Source organism: Bos taurus, chromosome 10, assembly GCF_002263795.3.
Source record: "Bos taurus isolate L1 Dominette 01449 registration number 42190680 breed Hereford chromosome 10, ARS-UCD2.0, whole genome shotgun sequence".
NCBI classification, from domain to species: Eukaryota; Metazoa; Chordata; class Mammalia; order Artiodactyla; family Bovidae; genus Bos; species Bos taurus.
In genome coordinates this window covers 25,859,033-25,871,150 of record NC_037337.1, presented here as the reverse complement: position 1 = coordinate 25,871,150, position 12,118 = coordinate 25,859,033, and the positions used below count along the sequence as shown (strand labels likewise).

Genomic DNA, 12,118 nt, shown 5'->3' with positions numbered 1-12,118 from the left:
AAAAGTCTCATTTTGTACAGCTCCTTGGAGCTCCTTTTGGTCTGCTAGATAGAATTCTGCCTAATTTGTGATTGTTGAAGAAAACCAATAAGATGTTTAAAATTTACTCAAGTTGAATTTTGTGTTTTAACAATACTTAACACTATTGAACTATACTCTTAAAAATTATTAAGATAATAAATTTTGTTATGAGTATTTTACTAAATTTTTAAGAATAAATTTTAAAAGAAAATAAATGATTCTATTTTTATTTTTAATTATTGTCTATGCCTTTATACATGCATAAATCAAAATGATAATAGTCGTTCTCTCTGGGTGTTATGACTACCAATACATTTAATTTTCTTCTTTTTACTTTTCTGTGTGTGTCTACCATGAACATGTGTTAACATTTTGTAATCAGAATAGTATTATTATATCTCCAACTTCTTGATGACTTGTTTCTTTAACAATGAACAAAGCCTTATAGTCTACATTTAGAAGTATATTAAGCCTGGAGCTTCCCTCGTGGCACAGTGGGTAAGGATCTGCCTGCCATTGCAGGGAACACAGTTTCGATCCCTGATCCAGGAAGATTCCACACGCCGTGGAGCAACTAAGCCTGTGTACCGTAACTACTGAGCCCGAACTCTAGAGCCTGTGCTCCACAACAAGCGGCTGCAATGAAACGCCCTCGCAGCACAACAAAGAGTAGCCCCCACTTGCCACAACTAGAGAAAGCCCATGCGACGAAGACCCAGTGCAGCCAAAAATAAAGAAATAATTAAACTGATTGTTTAAAAAAAGCATATTAAGCCTAGTGAAAAAAATATCAAATAATATAAATTCATTCTAAAATGTAGTGAGGATGTCAGGGGAAAAGCAAGAGGTAACTTGTTGTCTGAAAGGAGTAGGAGGAAACGTTTAAAAAATCAGAGATTCAGAAAAAAGAGAGCAAAATCACCAAACACAAACTTGGCCTACTTCAAAATTTTGCCCAGAACTAATTCTGGTTAGATAAGCCAAAAAAGGAGAGAAGACCCATGATCCCTGAGAAATTGCTTGGGCAAGAAGTAATCTTGGGTGCTGAAAAAGCCAGTTTTTATAATTCTGACATTTAGACTTGGGGAAAATATTAAATTAGATTTTCTTGTTTTCACTGGGACACTTACTGTGTTCTGAGTAATCTTTATAAATCCTAATAGTCTCTCTTAGTTTATTCATAGGACATAGGGAAGTCACACTGTGTCCATTAAACATATGCTCACCCTCCTGGGAATCTCTTTTGAATGTATATACTGAGTGTGCATAGGAAAGAGAATTTTGGGACTTTCCTGGTGGTCCAGTGGCTAAGACTCCAAGCTCCTAATGCAGGCAGTCCAGGTTCGATCCCTGGTCAGGGAACTAGATCCCACCTACCACAACAAAACAGTCTGTATGCTGCAGTGAAGATCAGAGATCTCGCATGCAGCAACTAAGACCCTGTGCAGCCAAATAAAATAAATATTTTTTATAAAAGAGAATTTCATGTAACAGTTGAAACTAGATTTCACTTAATATATAGTATGAATGCAGTGACCAGCATGCAGAATTTTAAAGAACATCTGATTTTCAAATATCAAGTTCTATTGTTGCATAATTACATCCCAGTATTTGGTTTGAAAACTATGGTCACAATGATGAAATATATACATTCTTTTACTTCAGAGGGTCCTGGCACACATGGACTGAGTAGGCACATTGATCCCACCAATGTAGCAGAGTTTGTTACCTTCAAAGAGATCTCAGGGCTCCAGAAAATCTCCCACTGTTGTTGCCCTTCAGGGAGTGATTCAAAGATCCTTCTCCCAACACCAACACACTTCTGTTAATCTCAGATCAAATAAATACTTTTTCAGCTTTAGCTTTAGTTGAGAAGTTGGTATGTTAAAGAATGTTTTAACTGCTCTTTCTCCAGCCACAGCAGAAACAGAAAAAATGCAGGACCTTCAAGCTCTGATCTGCAAAGAGTTAACATCTTAAGAGCTAAACAGAATTGTATTAACTCCTCTCTTAACAAGCCAGGAAGACGAGAGGATTCTGCAGAACTGGAGGACACCAAAACAGTTACGGAAAAGAATAAGAGAGAGTTCTCTAGAGGAAGCAAGAACTGTAAGTTGTATCGAATACATGTTTATAGTCTTCCATTTCTTTCCCTGGGGTTTTTGAGAGGAGTGAAAAAGGTTTATTCATTTTGTCTTGCGCTGGTGTCCCACGCATCCAGACACAATGCCACTGGGCTTCCCTTGTGCTTCAGCTGGTAAAGAATCTGCCTGCAGCGCGGGTCAGGAAGGTCCCCTGGAGAAGGGGATGGCTATTCACTCCAGTATTCTTACCTGGAGAATTCTGTATTGTGCCAGTCTCCTAGGCATCCAGACGCAATGTCACTGCTGCTGCTGCTAAGTCACTTCAGTCATCCCATAGACGGCAGCCCACTAGGCTCCTCTGTCCCTGAGATTCTCCAGGCAAGAATACTGGAGTGGGGTGCTATTTCCTTCTCCAATGCATGAAAGTGAAAGTGAAAATGAAGTCGCTCAGTCGTCCCTGACTCTTAGCGACACCAAGGACTGCAGCCTACCAGGCTCCTCTGTCCATGGGATTTTCCAGGCAAGAATACTGGAGTGGGGTGCCATTGCCTTCTCTGGCAATATCACTAGGTCATCTTTAATCCTGTCAGCTTCTTCACTCCATCCCACATCCAACTAGCTGGCAAGTATTTAGATTCTCCTTCCTCAGTGTCTTTGTAATCTATCCCAGTCTTCCATTTCCCTGCCACCATCCTTCCTAGTTCAAGGTCACTTTCCTGAACCACAACAATATCCTAATGCTCCTCTCTGCCAGTCTTTTTAGCACACTTATTCCAGATGAATCTTCCTAAAGCCTTTCCACAATCCTAACTCTATTGCTCTTGTGGTCAAAATGTGTAATTCTCACCCATTCTCTGCAGAATGAATATAACTCCTCTAGTTTATATGCAAGGTCTTCCAACATATGCTTCCTTTCACTTGAATTCTCACAACTCCGTTTCTCAAAGTTGTCTGCCTACCTGCTTCTGTCGAAGACCACCCTGCTCTATGCCCATCTCTGACTCTATTCAAACTCTCCTCTATCTGTATAAACCATTCTATATCTCTACCTGCAAAATCCCTCCAGACCCCAACAATCTTCCCTCTGTAAAGCTTTATCTGATCCTTCAAGTAAATGTAAATTTCAGTCTTCCTCTATGCTCTCATTTTGCTTTGCTCTTCACAGATTGACTTTTTCTTTTATTTTTCAGATTGACTTTTTATATTTCACCTTACAGCTAAGGATGTGCTTTTCTCATTTCTCCTCTCCTCATTAATTACTCACTTCCTCAGAGCAAGGACTTTATTTTTCTTTCTTTTCCGTGGGAAACTACATTATTTTTTATTATTATAATTGACACTGTATAGCATAATGACTTGAATTACATATATTGTGAAATGATTACCACATTTTAGTAAACACCCATCATCTTATATAGACACAAAATTAAAGAAATATAAATTACATTTTTCCTTGTGATGAGAACTCTTAAAATTTACTCTCTTAACAACTTTAATTTATAACGTACAGCAGTGTTAATTATATTTATCAAGTATATTACATCCTTGGCACTTACTTATTTTAGACATGAAACTGGAAGTTTGTACCTTTTGACTACATCCAATTCCCGTTCTGCTCACCCCCACCTCTGGTAACCACAAAACTGAGGGCTGTATTTTTTTCTCCATGTAGCAACTGCACCGAATGGGCATTCAGTAACATTTGCCAAATTAAAGTGAAAGTGAAAGTGAAGTTGCTCAGTCGTGTCCGACTCTTTGAGACCCTAGGGACTGTATGTAGCCTATCAGGCTCCTCCGTCCATGGGATTTTCCAGGCAAGAGTGCTAGAATGGATTGCCATTTCCTTCTACAGAGGATCTTCCCGACCCAGGAACCGAACCCGGGTCTCCTGGGTTCCTGTCATCTTTTCAGAGAATTCACACAACGGACACTGAAATTACAGAGCCTATACTTTTTTCCAAAGTTTCTCTTTGTCTCTGCTCCAGGTTTCTTTTTCAATGCTTACATCTCCTTTCTGTCCTCTTTAATAAGATCAGCTCCTCCTGAGTTCCCTCACTCACTGTTAAATTATTTTCTCTAAGATCCATTCACAATTCATCCCTTTCTTCCCCCAGGTTTTCAGTTCGAAGGAGCCCAACTTTAGTGCCCCCTTTCAGGGACTTGTCTGTTTATCAGACCTGTTAAAGTTAACTTCTTATGCAATGGGAAGACCTGAATCCCCAATCTATATTAAATTTAAAATAGTTAAAACACTACTTCTATATTTTAACACATAGGTCCACTTAATCCATGAATTTTTAGAGGATGGAAGTATTTTTACAACATCATTCTCTATGCTTTACTGAAATGCTACTGACAATCCTTTGTGCAGATTTCTCACCTGATTTTTACAGTTTTCTTCTTTTTTCTCTCTTCTGCTCATGTAAGTGACACCATTATGGCTCTCACTTCACTGTGTTCTTAGAGATGAGAGAGAATTAATGCAAAACTTTGTAAAATTATTAAAAGCAACTCTAAAAAGGAAAACAATTTCTATCACAACCCAATATAATAGTGATACATTAGTTGAAAAATTATGATGTATCTGCAGATACCAGGCACTCTGTTAGGAATAAAAGTGAAAGTGAAGTCGCTCAGTCGTGTCTGACTCTTAGCGACCCCATGGACTACAGCCCACCAGACCCTCCGTCCATGGGATTTTCCAGGCAAGAGTACTGGAGTGGAGTGCCATTGCCTTCTCTGTTAACAGCAGCTAGGCATATTATATTTACCTGGAGCTGGTATACTTGGTGACAGCCTTAGTACCCTCGGACACGGCGTGCTTGGCCAGCTCCCCAGGTAGCAGCAAGCGCATGGCGGTCTGGATCTCCCTGGATGTGATAGTCGAGCGCTTGTTTTAATGTGCCAGGCGCGATGCCTCCCCAGCGATGCGCTCGAAAATGTCATTGACGAAGGAGTTCATGATTCCCATGGCCTTGGACGAGATGCCAGCGTCCGGATGGACTTGCTTCAGCACCTTGTACACGTACACGGAGTAGCTCTCCTTGCGGCTGCGCTTGCGCTTCTTGCCGTCCTTCTTCTGGGCCTTGGTCACAGCTTTTTTAGAGCCCTTTTTAGGGGCAGGAGCAGACTTAGCCAGTTCAGGCATGTCTATAATGACAACACCCAACAACATAGGAACAAAGATATCCTCAAAAGAGCTGATAGGCTAGTAAAGAGACATGTGATGTTCAAATACCATAGACAACTAACTTATACTAACCAACATATAAGAACATTACATATATATATCATAGTGAACTCCGGGAGTTGGTGATGGACAGGGAGGCCTGGCGTGCTGCGATTCACGGGGTCGAGAAGAGTCGGATATGACTGAGTGACTGACCTGATCTGATCTGATCTGATAAATCATTAACTTATACCGATAAATACAACTAGAATTATCAATTGGCCAGAAACTAGTTCAGCAAAAACAACAAAAACAGCTAGCATTTAGCTAATATGGAGCCTATACTAAGTGCCAAGCATTATGCACACTTTTTATAAGCATTATTTCATTTGACCCTAATCATAATCACATGAGATGAGTACTTTATCCCTATTTTATAGGTAAGGAGAATAAACAGAGTGGTTAAGTAATTTGTCCATGGTCACACAGCAAAAGAAAGATGTGAATTGTGTCTTTCTTATTCCTAGGCTTTAGACCACAGTCACTGTTTACAGTTCATTTTCTTCAACTTTAATCAGGGGTGAGTATAAAATCAGATTAAGCAGAGTTGGCTGTATAATTTAGATTTTTATGTCATCACACTGGTTTTATTCAGCAATCACTACTAATGAGTTATTCTTTGCCCTCACTCACCTACCCTTGCCCCAGGACACTGCAATTCTGAATATCACTGCCACAAATTTATTTTTGTCTTTCATTCCATTAAATGCAAAACAAATGATAAAGTCTTCTTCTTTATATCTACTCTCCACTCGTTTTCTCCTGAGCCTTTAGATCTGGTCACTTCATTGAATTTGGATGTCCCTTCACAGTCTCTCCTGAGTTTTCTTTTCTGGCCTTCTGATAGCCTCCATTTCATTCTTAGCGCTTCTTTGACCACTTTCAGTGGTGCTTTTCAGTGGCTCCACAGTACTATACAGCTTTGGTGGTGTATTTTGGAGTGGTCATAAACCAGGACACTCTTCTCTGGGTCCAAATAGTATTAAAGAACCACAGAATCTCTTCCTCTACTGCTGCTGCTGCTGCTGCTAAGTCGTTTCAGTCGTGTCCGACTCTGTGTGACCCCATAGGCGGCAGCCCACCAGGCTCCCCCGTCCCTGGGATTCTCCAGGCAAGAACACTGGAGTGGGTTGCCATTGCCTTCTCCACTTCCTCTACTACAGCTTCATTTTTGTAAATGGCTTCAGGTGAGAGGACAGGTCTCTGATGTAGTCAACCCTCCTTTCCTTTTATCTTACTTTTCTACAATAGACTGGTTGAGAAAATGGGGTAATATAGCAGACATAAAAACAGCTTTCAGTGTGAGGATTGACTTTAAAACAAAATGGTTTCCTTGGTTGCTTCCATTTTGTCCTTATCCTAGGACTATTGTCTAACGTGAAACTTTTGGGTGATTGTCAGCTTCCTTAATATAGAAATCTGTATAGATCCATTTAGAATTATGTCATTTGAAAGCTATTCTCCACTTATTGTGGTTTAAAAAATGAAACATCACAGAACAGAATATGAATGATTCAATTCAAGTTAAATTGTCTGGAAAATAAATCAACAAAATGTTAATGTTTTCTCCCAGTAATAGAACTTCTCCATCATGCTTTCTACCTTCTTCTTTGTATTTCTCTGCTTGTTCAAAATTAGCTTATGAACAAGCTTCTTCAGTTGACAAGTCAAGCTGCTGCTACTGCTGCTGCTAAGTTGCTTTAGTCGTGTCTGGCAGCCCACCAGGCTCCCCTGTCCCTGGGATTCTCCAGGCAAGAATGGTGGAGTGGGTTGCCATTTCCTTCTCCAATGCATGAAAAGGAAAAGTGAAAGTGAAGTCGCTCAGTCGTGTCCGACTCTTCTCGACCCCGTGGGCTGCAGCCTACCAGGCTCCTCTGTCCGTGGGATTTTCCAGGCAAGAGTACTGGAGTGGGGTGCCATCACCTTCTCCGGACAAGTCAAGCTAGTTTCAGCAAAAAGGGGAATTTGTTTTAAGGACATAATACTCTCATGCAGAACCTAAGGGCAGGAACAGAGACAGGCACTGGGGAAGACTAAAATCAGGGACAGGAAACTTTCAGTACCTTTTAACTCGACCACTCAGTGTTGGTCTCTCTCTTGACTTGTTTATTCATTCACCTATTCACTTACTCAATATATATTTATTAGGTGCCTATTACATTCTAAGAACTTCCCAGGTGCTGCTAGTGGTAAAGAACTCACTGCCAATGCAGGAGACAAAAGAGACACAGGTTCAATCCCTGGGTCAGCAAGAGGGCATGGCAATCCACTCCAGTATTCTTGCCTAGACAGAGGAGCCTAGTTTCTAGGAGTTATTTGAGTAAGAGGTTTTCTCTTAAACCAATTTTCTGCTTTCAAAGCCCTTATGTTTTAGTAAGAGGAGGCAATAAATAAGTGTAAATAAATGAGGTAGTTTCTGGGTATGGTAAGTGTTACTAGTGAAATAAACAGGGCAACACGATAGAGGAAGTAATCACTTTAGTTGCAAAGTCAGAGAAAGTCCTCTTGGCAGATGAGAAGATGCTGAGAGAGTGAAGGATAAAAAGGAACTAGCCATGTGAAGAGAAAGGGATAGATCATTCCAGCCAAGTACAAACGTTCTGAGGCAAATACTATATGTATATATAGTATTTAAAGCCAGGAGATTGGATATTACAGTTCAGAAAAAGAGGTTTGAAGTGACTCTGCAGATGGAATTTACATAGTTATTTAGGCTACAAATTAGAATACAGCCATCCCAGAAATCCCAAGTTTACCTAATAGTTCTAGTCATCCACAGAGGCTAAATTTAAGTCTTTTAGTCCCATTTCCAAATGCCTGGAGGAGAGAATTTGATTGGCCCAGTTTAGGTCAGTTGTCTACCCCTGGTCTAATGAGCCATGACTGTAGGAACTGGATCATATACGATAAACCGATTACTGATGTGTCAGTCCCTATCACCAGTACATCCCTATAATGGAGTAGCGAGGGGTTCAGAGGCTCATTTCCTAGAGACGGGGGATGATCATTGGCTTCCAGGCTGAGCAGACACTTTCAAAATAATCCAAAATGATATGGATCAATTCTATAATTGGAAAAATTGATTTCATTCTTAATAAATAACATCATTATTACCGAATGCTTGGTTTTATCCTTTAGTGTAGAGTGATTCACTTCACTACAGAAAAGACTATGCCATGTCTTATACCATCATGAAAGTGTTGAGAAATTTCTCCTACGGCTTAAGTCTAGCCTGCAGAAGACATCCCCAAATTGCAAGTAATTGACTGAAGGTTTCCTTTATTTTGGAGAAGAAAATGGCAACCCACTTCAGTACCCTTGCCTGGAGAATCCCATGGAGGGAGGAGCCTGGTAGCCTACAGGCCATGGGGTCGCAAAGAATTGGACACGACTAAGCGACTTCACTTTTCACTTTCCTTTATTTTAGTGTCCCATGGTATCTCTCACAGCTTGGGAGATGATATGACATCTTATCTTCTGGAGGACCATACAGCAAAGGACCTGATAGAGACATAGATTCGATAGCTCTGATGATACCAACCTCGAAAGGTAAACTCTGTGCCTGAGGATGGATGCCTTTTGGAATGAAAACAACCCTCAGTCTGTTATTGTGGGGCATCTTGCTAGTCTTCACAGTGACTGCTTTGCTCTCAGCCCTTTTCTTCAGTCTTCTCAATGTTTTCTTCATATGTTCTTATGATAAAAAATTTTATTGTGTGGGTTTATGAGCACCACAAACACAAGCCAAGAACAAATGAGCGAGTCTCATTCATCTATGCATGTAATCAGCCCTTCAGTCTCACTAAGCAGAGGTAGGCAATTTAAAAGAAAAGAGAGCACAGCCCCACCACCACTTCTTCCCCACTCACCTGAAGATATTTTTGTAACTTTGTTCACACACTCCCACTCCTCAGTCCTATTCATAGCTACTGTTAATTATCTTTTCACCTGATTTCACTTCTGTAAGTTTTATTTCAAAGATCGGGCATTTTATGCACTGCTCTTGGGTGTATAAATGGTGTGATCATTTTGGAAGGAAAGCTTGGCATTAGCTAGTAAAACTGAATGTGCAGTTTTACTTCTGGGTATAAAATGGCAGAGATTTTTGCATAGACAAGAGACATAGATCAGAATATTTATAGCAGAATTGTTCAAAAGAGTAAAAAATGTAACAACATAAATGTCCATTGATCAGAAAAATGAATATACATTGATATATAGTCCTACACTGAAATAATAAATTTGCTTTCTCTATAATAAATAAATAATTTTAATTTTCCTTACAAAATTGTAAAGAAATGCAAGGCAGTTATTAATACAACATTCAAGATAGTGGTCACTCCTGGAGGAAGAAGGGAATAGTATGGATGAAGAATTTACAGAGAGCACTAGTAATCTTTTGTTTCTTAACCTGGTATGTATTCTATGTGCACTTTACTATTATTATTTAAACTGTCTATATGTGTTTTATTTCACAATTTATATGTGTGAGATAGATATAACATATATAATAATATATGTATATTAATATATGCTGTATATTATACATAATAGTTTTATTGGGATATAAGTTACATATATAAAGTTCACTCTTTTAAAATGTACAGTTCCTTACTTTTTACTACATTCACAGTTTTGCATTCATCTCTACTACCTAATTTTAGAACATATAATTACCCTCTCCCCAAAGAAAACCCTTCTAGCAGACATTCCCCATGTGTCCACTCCCTGCTCCTGATAATCACTAATCTGCTTTAAGTCTCTATGGATTTGCCTATTCTCGACATTTGCTATAAACGTTATCATACAATATATGATTTTTTCTGTCTAGCTTCTTTCACTTAGCAAAATGTTTTCAAAGTTCATTCAAATTGTAACATTTATCAATGCTTCATTCCTTTTTATAACTTTTATCACATTTTGTTTATACATTCATCAGTTGATGGACATTTGAGTTTCCACTTTTTGGCTTTTATAAATAATGCTGGTATGAACATTCATGTACAGGTTTTATATAAACATATATTTTCATTTCTCTTAGGTATATACCCAAGAGTGGGATTGCTGGGTCACATGGTAACTCTTTGTTATTTCAAGGAACTGCCAGATTATCTCTGACAGCAGTTGCACATTTTTACATCCCTACTAACAATGTATGAGAGTTCCAATTTCCTCATATCATCATATATAATACGACATGGTCCAAGATCACAACAGTTTACTTCCATATTTTCTTCTAAGAATTTTGCAGTTTTAGCTCTTACACTTAGGTCTGTGATCCATTTTTAAGTTAATGTTTAATATGTGGTGTGTGGTAAGGATGCAACTTCATTCTTTGTGTGTGTACGTAGATTACCTTGGGTAGTTTGGTCACTTTAATAATATTAATTCTTTCACTTCGTGAACACAGTATATGTTTCTGTTTGTGTTGTCTTCAGTTTCTTGCATCAGTGTCTTATACTTTTCCAAGTACTGTCTTTTACCTCCTTAGACATGTTTATTCCTAGATATTTCATTCTTCTGATACAATGGTAAATAGGATTGTTTTCTTAATTTCTCTTTCTGATAGTTTATGGTTATTGTTTAGAAATTTGATAAATATCTGTATATTAATTTCATATCCTACAACTTTACTGAATTCATTGATGAGCTATAGTAGTTTTCTAGTGTTTCTAGGAATTTCTATGTAGAGTGTTAAGTCATCTGCAAAGAGTAACAATTTTACTTCTTTCCCAATTTGGGTTCCCTTTATTTCTTTTTCTTCTCTGATTGCCATGGCTAGAACTTCCAAAACTATGTTGAATGAAAGTGGCAAGAGTGGACATCTTTGTTTTGTTCTTGATCTTAAAGAAAATGTTCTCAGCTTTTTACTGTTGAGTATGATGTTAGCTGTAGGTTTGTCATATTTGACCATTATATGCAGGACCCTTGGGCTGGGAATCCTAACGTGGGTCTCAGACCTCTTACTCCTTTGTAAGAACCTCTACAGTGCATCTATCCTCCAATTTGTGGGTTCCCCACCTACAGGTATGAGACTTGACAATACCTTGCCCCTGCCTTGCCGTTCCTGCTTTATCTCTTTGGTTGTAGGAGATCTTCTATTGTTCTGCAGATACTTGTGATTTTGGTGTGACCGTAATAGGAGGTAAACTCAGGCCCTTTCTACTCGGCCATCTTGGCCAATCTCTGGGAGATGTCTTTCAATGTCATCATTTTGAAGAAGAATTGAGACTATAGAACTGGAACACAAATGCAGCAAAATTTAAAAGTGTGGTAGACTTGATGTTGGCTCCCTGAGGACTGGATTAGTACATACTTCCTGCTTAGCTTTCCATTGGTCCCAAGGATGAAAATATGCAGAACTTCCAAACCATCAGGTTCAGAAGCAGGTGCCTGTAGGTTTGAAGAGAGGAGAAAGCTAGATCATAATATTTCAGTGAGGAATCTGCTATGTTCCTGATGTCCTTTAATGGTGCATAGTTGGAGATTTTGTACCTCTTAAAGCTTTAATTGTTGCACGGATAAAGCACATGAAACATAAACTGGCTGAGATGGTTGTCAAAGTTGGAAAAGACATAGAGCTACTGACAGAACACCCCTGTGCAGGAAATAATTACCTAGAGAATTCAGTCAGTTTGGAGACCATCCATACAACCAAAAATCTAAAAGAATTCAGTATGTCTTCAACACAGTAAAGGGAGTATGGAAGAAGGTGCCAAAGTAAAGGTTTTACACTTTTGATTTTCTTAGGAAAAGAAACTTTCCTAGGTGTCATTATAAATGG

General features: G+C 38.9%; 1 protein-coding gene and 1 pseudogene across 1 annotated transcript in view; one reads left to right on the top strand and one right to left on the bottom strand.

Moving 5' to 3' along the window:
• The first annotated feature begins 2,053 nt into the window (after nt 1-2,053).
• The window catches only part of RPGRIP1 (RPGR interacting protein 1), a 61,719-nt gene continuing 51,654 nt past the window's right edge, over nt 2,054-12,118 (top strand). The window contains exons 1-2 of the mRNA NM_181034.3: nt 2,054-2,130; nt 8,762-8,883. Coding sequence (NP_851377.2) covers nt 8,865-8,883 — 19 coding nt within the window. The 5' untranslated portion in view covers nt 2,054-2,130; nt 8,762-8,864. The remainder of the gene's footprint in view (nt 2,131-8,761; nt 8,884-12,118) is intronic.
• Nucleotides 3,780-6,572, bottom strand: LOC132346351 (histone H2B type 1-L-like; annotated as a pseudogene).